Genomic DNA, 16,868 nt, shown 5'->3' on the forward strand with positions numbered 1-16,868 from the left:
GTGTCATTACTAAGTGCTAGAGGTCTGATAGCTAAGGTGGCTTTTTTAGGAGTGGATGACCAAACATTCAAAACACTTAGAGATTTGTCATTTTTCTTCCTGCTGCCACCGATTTTAGTTTTTGATCACTAGGATTTCTCCCAAACTGGGACTAGAGAAAAAAAGAGAAGATAAAACTAAAGCCTGATCATTTTAGCATGTCAGAAACTTTGATGTGAATTTGACGAAGGACAAGTTGGAAATGGTTATCTAAAATGAGATTCAGGGGGCGCCTGGGTGGCGCAGTCGGTTGAGCGTCCGACTTCAGCCAGGTCACGATCTCACGGTCCGTGAGTTCGAGCCCCGCGTCGGGCTCTGGGCTGATGGCTCGGAGCCTGGAGCCTGTTTCCGATTCTGTGTCTCCCTCTCTCTCTGTCCCTCCCCCGTTCATGCTCTGTCTCTCTCTGTCCCAAAAAATAAAAATAAACGTTGGAAAAAAAAAAAAATTTATAAAAAAAAAATAAATAAAAAAAAATAAAATGAGATTCAGGTTATATATATTTTCATTGTGTGCGTATATGTGCATTTAACTATTGTCCTGTGATTCCTATTTCTATTTGGTAAGAAGAAGTGGGCTTATTCTGCATACTTATAAAATACATGAGATCATATGTAATTTATAGATTTTATTTATTTTCCAAAGATCTGAGCTCTCCATTGATGTGGTTAATAAAAGTCCTCCTTCTCTTATTTATAAAATGGTTTATATATACATTCTCCATATATGTGCATTTTAATAGATGTCCTATACATATATGTATATTATACATAATATACTATCTTTCCATGGATAAATACAGCAGAATCAGTCTAATAAATGAAAACATTATGACTTGAATGGAAACTAATGAGACAAAGGGTCTTTCTTAGGACCATGACATAACCATGTTAACTACGATGCCTAAAATTATTTGAGGAATGGAGTAAAATATAAATAAATGCCTTTAAATGTAAAGAAATGCCCAAATCTTTAATCTAAATGGAGCAGAGGGGGGAATTCAGGCCTACCTGGGGTTCATCTAGCCCTGGCCTCCTGTTCTCTAAAGAGAACTTCTCTTTGAAGTTTGGTGGAGTTCACTGAGATGGGTCACATAATGACTGTGGGGGCTTGGGAATTCAGTGAGAGGGAAAGCGATACCAGTACCTGTTCTAAGGAGGCAAATGTTCACAGATGTGGATTCACGCATGTGGGCACACACAGGCACACAGACCCAAGCTCCAGGAACTGGAGAATTTTGCCCTTATCACAGCCTAGGGGTTCCCGGGGCTCCTCTGCACATTCAGGTGACTCTGGAAAACTTGTTTTGAGCTACGACTATCTCATGAGACTCTTTCTATGACATGAGAGCCCAGTAGCTGACTGACAGAGTTCAAATACCAGAAGCTCAGAGAACTCAGCTTGGACTGCAGTGGTCTCCTGTCTGTTGGTCATGTTTGCTGGACTTGCTCCTCCTTCTGTGTCTTGAAATAGGGGTTGGGCAAAGGAAGAATGGGGGGAAAGGTAGGAAGTCTCTATGATGGTGCTCATTCTATTGCATGTAACAAGGACAGAGGATTGAGTGTATAGAACCTCTTTACCTACTTCCCCCTGCAAATGATGATGATGATATTAAAGGCTACCATTTGTTGATCCTTACTCTGTGTCAGGTATTGTGATAAGCTTTCCATTTATTATCATAATTTACTTTCATTCTCTCCATAATTCTCAGGAGTAGGGACTATTATTATCACCTTCCCTATTTTTCAGAGAAGTAAACAGAGTTTTAGAGGAAAGGAATAAATTGCCTAAGGTCACACAGCTAGTAAGTTATGGTAAGTAGAATACCACGCCCCCCTCCACCACCACCAACCCCCCTGCCAAATGTCCACACCCTAATTCTTGGAACCTGTGAATGTATCACATGGCACAGGTGAATTAAGGTTGCAGATGGAATTAAGGTTACTAAGCGACGGACCTTGAGTTGAAGGGATTCTTCCAAATTATCCGGGTGGGCCCAATGTAATCACCAGGGTTCTCATAAATGAAAGGGGGAGGCCAGAGGGTCAGTGTCAGAGTGATGCGCTGTGAGAAAGTCTCAATTGGCCATTGCTAGATTTGAATATGGAGGAGAGGGGTCATGAGCCAAGGAATTCGAGCAGCGTCTAGAAACCGGAAAAGGCAAGAAAATGGATTCTCCCTTAGAGTCTCCAGAAAGAACATAGCTTTGATAAGACCAGGTGTTATCCCAGTGAGACCCATTTTGAGCTTCTGACCTCCAGAACTGCAAGATAATAATTTGTGTTGCTTTAAGCCACTAAGCAGTAATAGGAAACTAAAACAGTGATAAATCTGAGGTCTGAAGTCTGGCTCTGGAGGTGGGGCCCTCAACACCACCCTTATAGTGCAGAGCTATGGGGAGCCATAGGAACAGAGAGTAGCACCGGCCTTGGTAGAAGAGAATAAGCCACTCTACTTAGCAGCTCCACCAGAAAGCCCTGGGTTTGAAAACACTGGAGAAACACCAACCAGACCATGAACACCTCAGGAATGGCAAATTATCTGTCCTCATCAAATAAGGGAATGCTGGGATGGGCTAGGGGTGGGGTGAGTAAGTTCTCATCTCATTCAAACACTGAACCCTTGCAACCTCGCAACCTCGGTGTTACATCATTTACACTTACTCTTCAAACACAGACTGAATATCTGCTAGGAGTAGGCACTGCGTTAGGTGCAAAAGATACAAAAGCAAGGAAGTTGTGTCTGGTCTTTTGGGTATAACAGTCTAGTGGGGGACACAGTCAAGTAAACAGACAACTACCTTTCAGTAGAGTAGTGCTGAGATGTTGTATATGGAAAAGCATAGGAAAGGCATGTGACTGGTTTCAGGGGTTCAGGGATGGCTCCCTGGAGAAGGTGATCACTGAACTATGTCTTGAAAGTTGACTTTGAGGGATATGGGGGAGCTGAGGGTTGGAGAGGAGACAGCTGCAGGTGAAAGTACTGGAGGCATCTAGAATATGGGTTACCCAAAAGCCATACACAGGTTTGCTACAGCCAAAGGTGAGAGAGTAGGAAAAATGAGGCAGGAGAGGCAGACAGAAACCAGGAAGAGCTTTGATGGTGTGCTCAGGAATTTGGATCATCCTATGAAAAATGTGGAGCTACTGTAGGGTTTTACACCTAGAAGTGCTACAGTCAGACTTGCAACAGTTAGACCTCTTTGGTGGCCTGTAGAGGAACAACAGTGGATCCAGTGGCAGGGCAGGGACTAGACAACTGTCAGGAAGAGCAGCCAAGAAGTTGCTGCAATGCCTCAGTCCACCCTCTCTGGTTCCCTAACAGGCAGCTACATATAGTGCAAAAAGGACTTGACTGAGGTATGTGAAGAAACCTCACTGAATACTGACCCAGAACCTCTTGGATGAAACTAAGGAAGTATAAATAATAAAACTCTTTAAAAGCCTAGAACTCTATCTTTTCCAGGCTTGGCTCTGTTTCCTAGCCTTAATCCACAGGATACTGGCTCCCCTGGGCCTGGCCAAAACTCATTGCCCTCAGTGCCCTTACCGTGTGGGAAACCCTCCTGCCTAGGGTTCTAGTCCCGGGTTCACTGCTCAATTCCAAAATGAGTGAACTCTCACTTTACTTTTTTCATCCCCGACCTGAGATCTGCTCCTGGATTCAAGCCTCAGCACCTCTCTGCTCGGGTCCTGGTCTCTTGGAATTATTGTACACTCTTCTTCATGTGTGTCGTTCCCCCACTCTCTTGCTTTCAGGGTTCCCCACTTTTTCTAGTGTCCATTCTTTGCAGCCATTCTTATTTTATTAGCTGTAGTTTCTCCCCAAACAGGCCGTCTTTCTTTTTTCCCTGCTTCTATATTCCTTTTATGATTAGTAATTTTTCCCCCAGTTGTTAATGATAATCTTTCAGTTTATCTCACTTCAATAAAAATATTCCCATTTCTAAAGCTTAATATACATTAAAATTATTCACTATATATACGAAAAGTAGGGACTCTCAGGTCTGCATACATCTGGGCAAGATGTACCACAAAATAAAGGGAGAAAAATAAGCTAGAGTACACATCAGAGATCCAGGCTTGTTCCTGGACCTATCTTGCCCAAATTATCCAGAATGTCATTGTTGCTAGGTGGGATCTTTATTTAGGGATCTGAGCATCATATGCAACTTGTCTCCACACAACTTTGTTTCATTTTATATTTTCTATCACTGGCAAGATGATCTTTGTATCAGTCAGTAGAGACTAGATTATGCTGCAGTAACAAACAGCTCCCAAATCTTGGTGGCTTAAACCAGAGGTTTATTTCTTACTCATTCTATAAACTCATGGTGTGTCTTCAGGGTGGCAGCTCATTTCAGTTACTCAGGACCCTTGCTGGCAGAGCAGTCACTGTCTCAAACATTGCCAGTCATTATGCCAAAGGGAAAGGAAATGTTAGAGGGCTTCTGCCTGGAGGTGACACATGTTTCTTCTGCTCAAAACACATTGATCAGAAATAGTTACATGGCTCCACTCAACTACAAGAGTCCCAGCCTAGCACTCAGAGAAAGAGAAGCAACTTCAACTGCAGCCAAGGTAGAGACCCAGGAAGACTTGTTGAACAGCATTAATGACCATCACTGTTTTCATTAGCCATTTAGCCTATGACTCTGTTAAGCCAAACACAAAGTAGTTTAGAAAGACAGGTCTCTACTTTCTTAGACCTCTTACTAGCCACTAAGTGTCTTAAGTCTTCTCCAGTAGGAGATTTCAGTACTGTCATCCCCAATGCTCCACAATGATTTCCTGTTTTTATATTAATAACCTATGACTTTTCTAACTATGTTTCCATTTTGTTTTTGCTACCAAGAGGCCAAGAGCCAAAAATGACACTATCCTATACTCCAGGTGTCTTTTATTACCTATAAACAATTGTATTAGATTATATATAGGGGGAGCCTGCGTGGCTCAGTCGGTTAAGCAGTGTCCGACTTCAGCTCAGGTCATGATCTCACACAGTTCATGAATTCAAGCCCCACATCAGGCTCTGTGCTGACAGCTCAGAGCCTGGAGCCTGCTTCGTATTCTGTGCCTCCCTCTCTCTCTCTGCCCCTCCCTTGTTCATGTTGTCTCTCAAAAATAAACATTGAAAAAAATTTTTTTAATTTTTTTTCAGATTATATGTAGTTTTAAAATAAAACAAACTATGGAAATAAGTTTATTCAACCTTTTTAAAAAAATTAAGTTACAACTGCAACCATGTGCTAATCCTCAGAATGAAGAATTAATTATGTTGACTTTTTTGGTCCTAATTTTCTCACAAAATTTTAAGATCGTGCAATGTTTTAACCTTTATACTCTGCCTCATTAGGAAGATAGTCAAGTTAACTATATTTGCATTTTATTTTACATCCTGCCTCTTTTGAAAGATATTCCGCTTAACTATGCAATTGATTTGCATTTTATTTGCTTGTTGTATTGATGATTTGCAACCTCACATGCAATCAGACTGCCAAAAGACATTGATATAGTAGCAGGAGACAGAGGCTAGTGCTTCACTACTTGAGTGAGGCCTTAGTGTCTCTTCACTAGTGAATATTTATAAATTATGAAGACTTTGTCTCCCTCTGAAACCCTGTAACTGTGGAGACCTGAATAATGAATACCCAGATAATGAGAATCCTCATGTATGTGATGTATTTCTCAAGGTTCATCTTAATCTCGGCTTTGATTTTATTTTATTTTTTCCTTTTTGCTTAGATTCCTTCAGCTATTTTCTTTATTCTTTTGTATTTACAAGGAGTTTTCTCAAATCTTTTGTAAGATGAGGCAGAGCATCTATCAACACGCGGAAATAAACACTGACAACTTTTTTATTTTTATTCATTTATTTTTAATGTTTATTTATTTTTGAGAGAGAGAGACAGAACGCCAGTGGGGGAGGGGCAGAGAGAGAGGGAGACACAGAATCTGAAGCAGGCTCCAGGCTCTGAGCTGTCAGTACAAAGCCTGATGCGGGGCTCAAACCCACAAACTGTGAGATCATGACCTGAGCTGAAGTTGGATGCTTAGCCAACCGAGTCACCACCCAGGCACCCCTATAACTTAACTTCTTAATTACCACCAAACTTATGGAATCATCTGTGTTGGGGGAAATGAAGTCTGGGAAACTTTCTGCAGGCAATGAAGAAAGTTGAGTGGCTGAGGTGCCTTTGCTGAAGCCTGACTTTTATCCTACTTTGAGATTGGTTTCTTCCACTCAGTGGGCAGTAAATCAAGAATTATGGGCATGTCTTGGCTTTCTGGGGCTGCAGCTCATTCGGATGGTCCATAGGGTGTCACTGGGTAACTTCCTGCCCTGGAAACTTCCCTCCAAAGGAAAGACTGTCTTCTGTTTCATATATAATTCAAGTTAACTACCTCTTATTCTTTGACTTTAAGAAAATAACCTCTCTCTTCCTCTCAGTGTCTTCCCCTTGGTCTCTGCAGTTGCTAACACATGATTCTTGTGGTGGGAACAGTCAGAAAAGAATTAAACTTATTAATTAAACTACAAACCCCTGCAATTCACTTGTATGGAGGCCTTGCTATGTGTATGGAGACTTCCATGTGTTAGTTCATGGAATCTTCATACTAACTCTCTGTGGTGAGTCTTCTTGTTCTCATACTTAGGCTGAAGAAACAGATGCTCTGAGATGGCATGTATTTTGCCAGAGATCACCCAGTCCTGGGAGTGAGACTCCTACCCATGTTGTTCTGGCTGTAGAACGCTTAGTCTTTTTTTTTTTTTTTCAACATTTTTTATTTATTTTTGGGACAGAGAGAGACAGAGCATGAACGGGGGAGGGGCAGAGAGAGAGGGAGACACAGAATCGGAAACAGGCTCCAGGCTCCGAGCCATCAGCCCAGAGCCTGACGCGGGGCTCGAACTCACGGACCGCGAGATCGTGACCTGGCTGAAGTCGGACGCTTAACCGACTGCGCCACCCAGGCGCCCCACGCTTAGTCTTTATACACCACATTGCCCTGCCTCCAGCTCAGGGCTGAATGAATCTTGCATGGGAAATAACATACTTCCTATTTAGAAGGTAACAAAAGAAAGTGATTATATAATTTTAATAGTAAGTGTTATATGTGAATTCCAATTTCAAGTAAAACTATGAGATTTTCCCTGTTGAAAACAGGTCATTTTAAGTATGAGAAACACATACTTCCATTTCTAAGGCACTGTCTTATCGTAAATGCACAGCAAACAATGTTACACATATTTTGTAAATAATAGACTCATCTGGGGCCCTAGAGATAAAAAGGGCCAGAATCAGGATCAGAACACAGGATTCCTGAGTCCTAACCTAGGGTTCTTTCTTCTACTAATACATACACAATTCTGTAATCCAAAAAGGAATTTCCTTTTTGGAAACGAAATTAGTATATACCTAATTATTTGGGATTAGATGAGAAGCAGGTGGAGAGAATGGAGGGGACTCACATCTGTACCCTCATGCCACTCGGTACAATCATGGGAAGGTTTCTCTGTTTAAAGTTCAGCAGTTGAAATCTAGTCCTGGGTTCCAAAGAACGCTTACTAATTTCATAGGACCTGAGAGCCAGATAAAGTTCCAGGGAGGAACTTTGATTGATTTGACTTTATTTCATTATTCCCACTTTACATATAGTTTAAAACCAAGCTGTGAGTAATGATAATCCCTGGTAAATAAAAAGCAACACTCAAAAGCTTTGCTTTAGAGATTCTTTATATGTATATATTTAAGTTTATTTATTTATTTATTTATTTATTTTTTAATTTTTTTTTTTTAACATTTATTCATTTTTGAGACAGAGAGAGACAGAGCATGAACGGGGGAGGGTCAGAGAGAGGGAGACACAGAATCTGAAACAGGCTCCAGGCTCGGAGCCATCAGCCCAGAGCCTGACGCGGGGCTCGAACCCACGGACCGTGAGATCATGACCTGAGCTGAAGTCGGACGTCCAACTGACTGAGCCACCCAGGTGCCCCGAGTTTATTTATTTATTTTGAGAGAGGAGTATGCACACACGCACACACATACAAGGGAGCAGGAGGGAGGCAGAGAGAGAGAATCCCAAGCAGGCTCCGTGCTGTCAGCACAGAGCCTGATATGGGGCTCAAACTCACCAACCAAACCATAAGATCATGACCTGCTGAAATCAAGAGTTGGACGCTTAACCAACTGAGCCCCCCAGGTGTCCCAATATATTTTTTAATCTACTTATCTTTTTCTTTCTTTATTTTGCTTATTGCTTTAGTACAGTTTTTGTACTTACAGAGAACATATTTCTCTTCAAAACAGCAACTGCACAAAACAGCAAACAAATTGTACGTCACCTTGCGTTGACTGTGAATTATTCAATTATCCTTTCCTCCCTTACTTCTACCTTGTCATCCTGGAATGAAAGCGGTCAGGGAAGGAAAAAAAAATCATTCAAGAATTTAGACATTAAAATGCAGGTGAACTTCATTCAGTTGTGGTAGACTTGTACAGGACGGGCTCAATTTTAGTTACAACTCCAGACAGAAATGCACATACATGGACCTCCTTACATGTTCAGTTTTATGTGGCAAGGCCATCTTCCTGCCCCAGCAGTGGTGCACATCAACTTTTTCTCATGGGTAAGCTGCACTCTGTTGACTGCAGAGTTCCCATAATAGTTTCAGAGTTCTTAGCATCTCCGAAAGAGAAGGGTCAGAACACAGAAGTACAGGATGTCAGATTTCTCAGGCACTTGAAGTGTTTAGCAGACAAGTAAAGAAGTGTTTAGGGACAAAGATCTGGGGATCCTCAGAGGCAGCAGGCTGGAGACTGAGGGCCCTGAAGTCAAAATCTTGAATTCCAGTCCCAGCTCTGTTGTTTTTTTGACTTTGTAAACTTGAACAAATCATCTGGCTCCTGTGAGCCCTAGTTTTGGCATTCATAGAAAAAGGAGATTTTGGGGTGCCTGGGTGGCTCCGTCAGTTAAGCGTCTGGCTCTTGATTTCAGCTCAGGTCATGATCTCGCGGTTGTGAGATTGAGTCCCACATCACTTCTTGAGCTCTGCGCTGGGCTGGGTGTGGAGCCTGCCTAAGAGTCTCTCTCTCTCCCTCTCCCTCTGCCCCTCCCCTGCTCATACACAACTCTCACTCTCAAAAGGAAAAAAAAATTATAAAAGGGAGATAAATATTTTACTAAGTCTTTGTGACTTTTAAGATGATGCGATAGTTACTGGAACACAGAAGGCACTCAACAAATATTAGCACGTCTATGTGCCTCATGCTATTATGTGCACTGGGAATACAGCAGTGGACAAGACAGACCCAAATCCCTGCCCTTAGGAAGCTGACATTCTAAGTGAGGAGATGGACAATAAACAAGAAACATAACTGAAACCTATAGTGAGTTAGATCATGACTTAAAAGCTAAAGAAAAAAAATAAGGACAGGAAGGGAAATAAGCAATATTAGGGGAGGCTGAAATTTTAGAGGAGTGGTCAGGAAGAGTCTCCCCCAGAAGTTGAATTTGTGTAAAGGCTTAGAGTAGGTGAGGAAGAAAAGCAAATGATTACCTGGGGGGCACAGCAGGTACAAGGGCTGAGATGGGCGTGTGCCTGGCAAACTCCACATGCCGCCAGGAGGTGAGGAGGTGGGTGCTGGTGTTGAGCAAGCAAGGAGGAGGGCGGTAGGAAGTAGAAAGGTAAGGGGGCCAAATCCAACAGGGTCCTTGGTGCACCGATAGGGAGGACTTTGATTTCTACTCTGAGTGTGATGAGTAGAGTCATGCAAGAAAGAGGGGTGTGACCTGATCTAATCGAAATTGTAACAGGGTCACTAGGTCACTGCCAAAGGCATGCTTATAATTATGGTAAAGCTGAAACCAATGACATAAGATGGAAAATAGGGCTGGGGAAGCGGAGAGATGGGGCATTTGAGTTTGGAGGGCACAAACCCAGGAGAAGAACACAGGACCAATCCATAATGGCGGTGTCCTGGGCACCTGGGTGGCTCAGTCGGTTAAGCGTTCGACTTCGGCTCAGGTCATGATCTCACTGTTTCATGAGTTCGAGCCCTGCATCAGACTCCGTGCTGACCGCTCAGAGCCTGGAGCCTGCTTCGGATTCTTTGTCTCCCTCTCTCTCTGCCCCTGCCCTGCTCGCACTCTCTCTCTGTCTCGCATTCCCTCTCTCTCTCTTTCTCTCTCTCTCAAAAATAAACAAACATTTAAAAAAATTAACACCAGCAAATTGACAGTGTCCCTTTTCTTCATTTAGCCTGGGCTAGAGGGGTTAAGGGAGAGAGAAGGAGATCCAGCTACTGACCCTGGCACACTGAACTCCTGCATTTCTGCCCATACCTGTATTTTGAATATATTTCTATCATATTACGTATCGTGCAGTCCTGTATTTTTTTCTTTAAAGCCAGCCCCTTCACATTTGTTTAACAAGTGTTTATCAATCACCATTATGTGCAGGCACTATTTCAGGTGCTAAATTTACAGCAACGTGAAAGATTATAAATAATTCAAAAGCCAATCCCTCACATGGTCGTCAAAGAAAAATCAACTTAATCCTGTCGATGTGGACCCATTTAGGATTTGAGAAAGAAAACGGTATGCTAATTTTCCAGGGGTATGCTCACCTTCTCCCTACTTTGTTAGCCTAGGGATTTCCCACCAGCTGTACATGGTGTATTATCTGAAGTCATTTAACCTGTTGACAATCACATTCTTGGAATAAGTAAGTTCTCGGCAGGTGAAATTGGACAAACAATGCCAGTGACCTTTTTAGCTGCTCAAGTATTGGTCCAAAGGTTTAAAATAATAAGCTTCATTTTTCACTTGGTCTTGTTGACAGACAGTATCAGCAGGGCTTGGAGTTAGAAGAAGTATAATCCTCTTTGATGAATAGTTCAGGAAAATTATTGTTAAACCTTTTGTAAATGTTTTTCTAAAGTCATAATAGTTATTTTAGATAAACTGTGTGAATAATTGACATCAACTTAAGATTTATGCATTTAGTTAGCCTCAGAACATTGAAATCAATTATATGATTGCCGGTGCATCAGCCAAAGTACCTCAGTATCTCAATTTATCGTTCCTGATAGTAAATGGAGACAACAATATAGATTAAGGTAATTCACAGCCTGGTTTTAGTCAATAGTTTCACCTTTCTTGGCAACCACTCAATTACCTGAGTGGTCAACAAACAGAATATCCACAGACAGTGATGGTACCAAAAAGAAAGTCAGCGAAAGGGCCCGTAGCAGCAAAGGAGGAGAGGGGAATATGGGCGTCCTGAGTGTTCACAACAGGAGAGCGGCCCTTAATCTGGTCAGCTGAAACAAATTAGACCAGGGGGCTACACTTTGTGCCCACTGGCTCAATTCAAGGCCTCACGTGGTCCTACTGGATCTCTACCTTTTGGAGTAGAGCCCCTGGATATATCCTAGCACAGAGCAAACCTCCCAGGGCTCCCCTGATTCCCCAGAAATTGCCTGACCTCCCAGAGAGAGTTCTTTACATGGGTAAATTTCAGCACCCTAAGAACACAAAGAATCCAGCCTTGTTTTCCTCCCTGCAGGTTCTCTGACCTACCTCAGTGCATGTGTGTGTTGTTTCATACAAAGGTATGCAATAAATTAAAAATATACTAGAATGTAAACTCAGCAAAGGAGAGACTACTGTTTCCTTCATCGATGTTTCTCCAGTCCTAGAACAGTGTCTGACACAAGAGAGCTGCTCACAAAATATTTGTGAATGAATATGTTCACTAAGTTTCTGATCTCAAGGAGTTTAAAACCTAGAAAAAGGTCATAATCAGAAATCCCCCCAGCAAAGGTTGGGATTGTGAGTTGTTTTAAGACAGGTAGAAACCATTTAGAGGACAGAGATTCTGTCTGGGTTGAAGAGAAGTTTTGTAATGAAGGAGGGGTATTTGGGGGGAAAAGGGGGAAGAGGAAAAGAGAAACTGAAAACACAGGATAGGGACTTATGTAAAAGATTAATATCATTGTCATTACATTAATAATAATTAGTATTGGGGTGCCTGGGTGGCTCAGTCGGTTAAGCGGCCGACTTCGGCTCAGGTCATGATCTCGCGGTCCGTGAGTTCGAGCCCCGCATCGGGCTCTGTGCTGACAGCTCAGAGCCTGGAGCCTGTTTCAGATTCTGTGTCTCCCTCTCTCTCTGACCCTCCCCTGTTCATGCTCTGTCTCTCTCTGTCTCAAAAAAAATAAATAAACGTTAAAAAAAATTAAAAAAAAATAATTAGTATTATGTCATTATGATATTGAAGTCATCCCTGGTAATAATTAAAGCCCCAAGATAGCATGAATCACAAAGAAAGAGTATGGAGAAATTTGACAAAGTATAAGAGAATCAAAGTGCCCAACTTAGGTTTGATAAATAAATATCATTTCAAAAAGTCATCCCAACCTCCACTTTTTCTCAATCTTATAAATAATTATATTGATTGACTTTTAAAAAGTGAGCATTTTAAACCTCAAAGTTCTGCGCCAAGTGAAGAGATTATGAGAAGTTCTCTGTAAATACGGAGGGTCATAAATATAGTTGGTGAGAGCAGTGAATGACAGGGAAACTCTTTATGACCTTATCCCTCCTGTTTGCTTTCACATAAATCAGTCACAAGATGGATATAATGTAAAATATACAAATGGGCTTCCTTGACATCCTTTCTTGTAAGAAATCAATCATTTCCTCGGCCTTGTTTCATTCTCATTTTATTGAAAATGCTGGCAAATCATACAGGGAGGATTTGGCTCCACAAACCATAACTTGAGCAAGACTGTGTCTGTGGTGCTCATCATTGTACCCACAGCCTTTAGCTCCATACCTGGCACTCAGTAGATGCTCAGTAGGTACTTGTTGGATGAATCGATATTTCTGGAGGGGTCCTACGTGCCAGGCTCTGGGGAGGTAAAGGAGGCACAAGTGAAGATGGAACCACGGTTCCCACCTTCAAAGAGTTCACAGCTCCAGCGGGGGGTGAGCTGGGGCTGTGGGCAGGGAACAGGCACAGGTAGACAGCGCTCTGCAATCAGGAAGACAGGGCGTGAAAACCACAAGCAGCATGCAAAAGTGGTGTAAACATAATAAACTATTTAGATGCCACTTCACAGTTTGTGTATTACTTTACTCATCTGATTCTCTAAAAATGGAGGAAAACGGAGTTACTTCTTAAAGGACAGATTGCAAGGGTAAGGGAATTGGGTGGTATGGATGAGAGATCTGGAAAAGCTTTGAGGAGACAGGATTTGAACATGACCTCAAAGGATGGGTAGAAATTAGAGGTAACCTTCAGTGAATACATGCTGTGTGCCGGGCTTAAGCACTTTACTTGCTTTATCAGTAAATGAGGAACTCACTTACTCCTCATGACAGTCTCTGCGAAGAGCATAATTTTCGTACGAAGGAGGAAACTGGGGTACAATAAAGTTAAATAAGCTGCTCAAAGTCGCACAGCCAGGGATAGAACCACGCTCTCTGGTTCCAGCGCACCAGCTCTTAATAACAATGACATAATGCAGTTTTCATAGGTGGCTCAAGGGTGCTACAGGTGTGGAGAGCGATCTAAGTTGGATTTCCAAGAAGCAAAACTGAACTGCTACACCGAACCGCTGGTGTAACCTTGTGTTTAGAGCATGCCCAATGTGCTTGGAAAAAAGCACATTTACAGAAGGTTGACAGGGAAGTTTAGTAGGATGAGAAAGGCAGGAGGAAATGATCAAGAGGGGACGGCTACATACACTGGGTTACATTCACACCATGATGTTACAGTAGAATATTTTATGAATGGAAAGATCTTCATGCTATATGAATTATGAAAACAATAGCTACCACTTTTTAAATCTTACCATAGGCCAGGGTCTGTGTTAACCCATTCATGTGGCTTATCTCATTAGTCCTCACTGCAGCTTTCTGGGGTGGGTATTATTGTCTCTCATTTCGCAGATGATCAATCTGAAGCTTAGAGTAAGTGACTTCCCCTTACTCAAGGTCTCTGTTTGACTCTTCAAACTCTTAACCACCTCACTTTAATGCCTCTCTGTTAAGTGCCAAAAGATGATGGAGGAGGTATGGGTAGTGTGATATTATTTTTGTAGAAAAAAGAAAAAGAAATGAAATTTATAAACTAAACTGTAAACAGTGGTTACCTTTAGAGAGTAACATGGAGGGAGCAGGGGGATGACTCACTGTCCCTTTTCCTCTTATGTGCTTTCTTATTTTCATCCTTTCTAATAAATTAATGAACATGTGATTTAAGAGTAAACTCATGAATATCATTTTAAGTTAGTTAAAGCATCGGTTTTAGCATATATTAATAATTAAAAACAAAGGCCAGCAAGGGCCATACTTACAAATTCAGTATAGGAATTTGGTCCATTTTATATATATTAAGACCGATTGAAGGTTTATGAAAATGTGGGCAATTCTAGTGAGTAATTATTGAAAAGAGATAAAATATGGGTCAGGTTTTGTTTATGTGTTTTTTGTTTTCTTTTATTTTTTTCCTTTTTTAAATCTCTTTCATCATTATGGACATTCCACAAGCATCCATTGGCATCTGATGACTGGACTGAGCAATTATTTTGCTCTGTTAGTTTCCAAAAGACATCATCAACTTCTAATGTACTACATCAGTTACTTGTTTTTTATGTTTAGGGTTTGCCTCCCCACTTCTACCCTAACCACCAGAAGAGCAAGGGTTTCTGTTTTGTCCACTGTTACACCCTTAGCACCTAGAACAATTTCTTGCATAAAGCCAGTGTTGAATCCCTTTGTTGAATGAATTATAACATTTTTATAGATTTCATTTATTACAGCCGTTTTTGGTTCACAGCAAAATTGAGTGGAGTAAAGTTCCCATATATCTCCTGTTCCCCCTCCCTTGGATAGCATCCCCCATTATCAACATCCCCTTGCCAGGGTGGTACATTCGTTAGTCGGTGAAACTATAATGACTCATCGTTATCCCCCAAAGTCTAGAGCTTACACTAGGGTTCAATCTTGGTGTTACACATCTATGGTATAATGTCATGTTATCAACCTGTCTACTCTCACACAGAGTAGTTTCATTGCCTTAAACTTACTCATCCCTCCCTTCCCCCTAATCCAGGCAACCACTGATCTTTCTACTGTTCCCATAGTTTTTCCCTTCTGGAAGGTCATGTAGTTGGAATTATGCAGTATGTAGCCTTTCAGTTTGGCTTCTTTTGCTTAGTAATATGCATTTAAGTTTCCTCCATGTTTTTCCATGGCTTGATAGCTCATTTCTTTTTAGTGCTAAGTAACACTCCATTGTCTGGGTGTACCACAGCTTACTTATCCACTGAATTATAATTTTAGATTAAAAAACGAGGTAAGAAGAACTCAACTTGTAAAGGAACAAAACAGTTGTTTTGAGTGGACTTCGGGAGTTGAAGCTGGAAAGGGGTGGGGATCAAGAGCGGAATGGGATGGCTGCTTTTGGATGGAAACTAGTTTCACCCCTTTGGCTAATGTTTCCGAGCGCCCTCTGTGGGCAGGCAGGGTGCTGGGTGCTAGAGGGTGTGGAAAACAGGAGGCAATCCCTACCTTCTCCCCCCCATACCCTCGGGTTGGCTACCAGTGGGGCGTGGTCATAACCGGTCTGTCTGCTCTGCAGAAGTCCAGCAGGGCCTGGGGCAGCTTACATATGGTTCTCTCTTCTCTCTGAGCAGATCGAAGAAGGGGGCAAAGCTGACTCGGTGAGCTCCAAGCTGCGGGCTGGGGACGAGGTGGTGCACATCAACGAGGTTGTGTTGAGCAGCTCCAGGAGGGAGGCCGTTTCCCTGGTGAAAGGATCCTACAAGACCCTCAGGCTGCTCGTACGCAGGTAGGCTGAGCCAGTGCCCCCACCCTGACCCACCTCCCTGGAAGAGCTGGGTTCACTACCTTGTTTTTTAAACCTCCCTGTGTGGATCCTTATGCCTCCCTGCCTCCACCCCGTTTACCGCCCCCGCACCCGCCCTGGTTTTTTCCATGCCCATCTTGTGGCATGTGAGGAGGAAGTTGAGTAAAGACATTTCAGACACCACTTTCTTTTCAAACACTGGCTTTCCCAGCAGGTATTGGCTTGGTAGAGTTCTGCCTCACAGTACTTCCTAAATTTCTAGGTGTAATGAAAGGTGACTCTAATCCCCGAGGTGGTCAGAGCGCTATGAAGCCTTGTCTCATTGTGGAACTAGAGGAAGCAGTTAGCTTGGAGCTTTAGGTGCCATTCCACTAGCCTCACCTATACCACGGCAGTCATCAAAACAAGCAAATTCCTTCTTTTGTTTGTGTTGTCTTGTTTTCCTGTTTGCAATTGTGGTGGCTCTTTTCTTGGAAAAGGTATGGGTTGTGATTGGTTATAATGCCTTAAAATGAGATGTTTCCCACTCCTGGGAAGCCAGCATCTTGGTGGAGGGAAGTATTTATAAAAAGGGATAGGGGTTAAAGAATTTTTTTAGCACTGTTACAAACCAAGGGCTACTACGGTGTTTTACGTACGTTAGCTCATTTAACCTCATAAGAATCTGGTGAGATAGCCATCACTAGCCCCACTTACAGGCAAGAGGTTACCTAAATTACTGAAGGCAGCAGAGCTGATAAGTGGAAGAACCAGAAGAGACTCCAAATGCCCCTGGTTCTGTTTCACCGCACCACTTGCGAGTCATTACCTTGTCCTATTAAGCCCTATGCCTGCACGTTTTGCTTATTTGGATATTTCTTCACTAATCAGGTTTTGGCTGCCTCATATGGCAACTATATGTTATGATATTTGAGAATGTTCAAGTTGGCTGGAACTCTAGGAGTCA

The 16,868-nt window shown here is 42.3% G+C and overlaps 1 protein-coding gene across 1 annotated transcript in view; it reads left to right on the plus strand.

The window, feature by feature from the left end:
- The window catches only part of LOC125922377 (PDZ and LIM domain protein 2-like), a 258,336-nt gene that overhangs the window by 96,637 nt on the left and 144,831 nt on the right, over positions 1-16,868 (plus strand). The window contains exon 2 of the mRNA XM_049630034.1: positions 15,750-15,904. Coding sequence (XP_049485991.1) covers positions 15,750-15,904 — 155 coding nt within the window. The remainder of the gene's footprint in view (positions 1-15,749; positions 15,905-16,868) is intronic.

Source organism: Panthera uncia, chromosome B1, assembly GCF_023721935.1.
Source record: "Panthera uncia isolate 11264 chromosome B1, Puncia_PCG_1.0, whole genome shotgun sequence".
Classification (NCBI taxonomy): domain Eukaryota; kingdom Metazoa; phylum Chordata; class Mammalia; order Carnivora; family Felidae; genus Panthera; species Panthera uncia.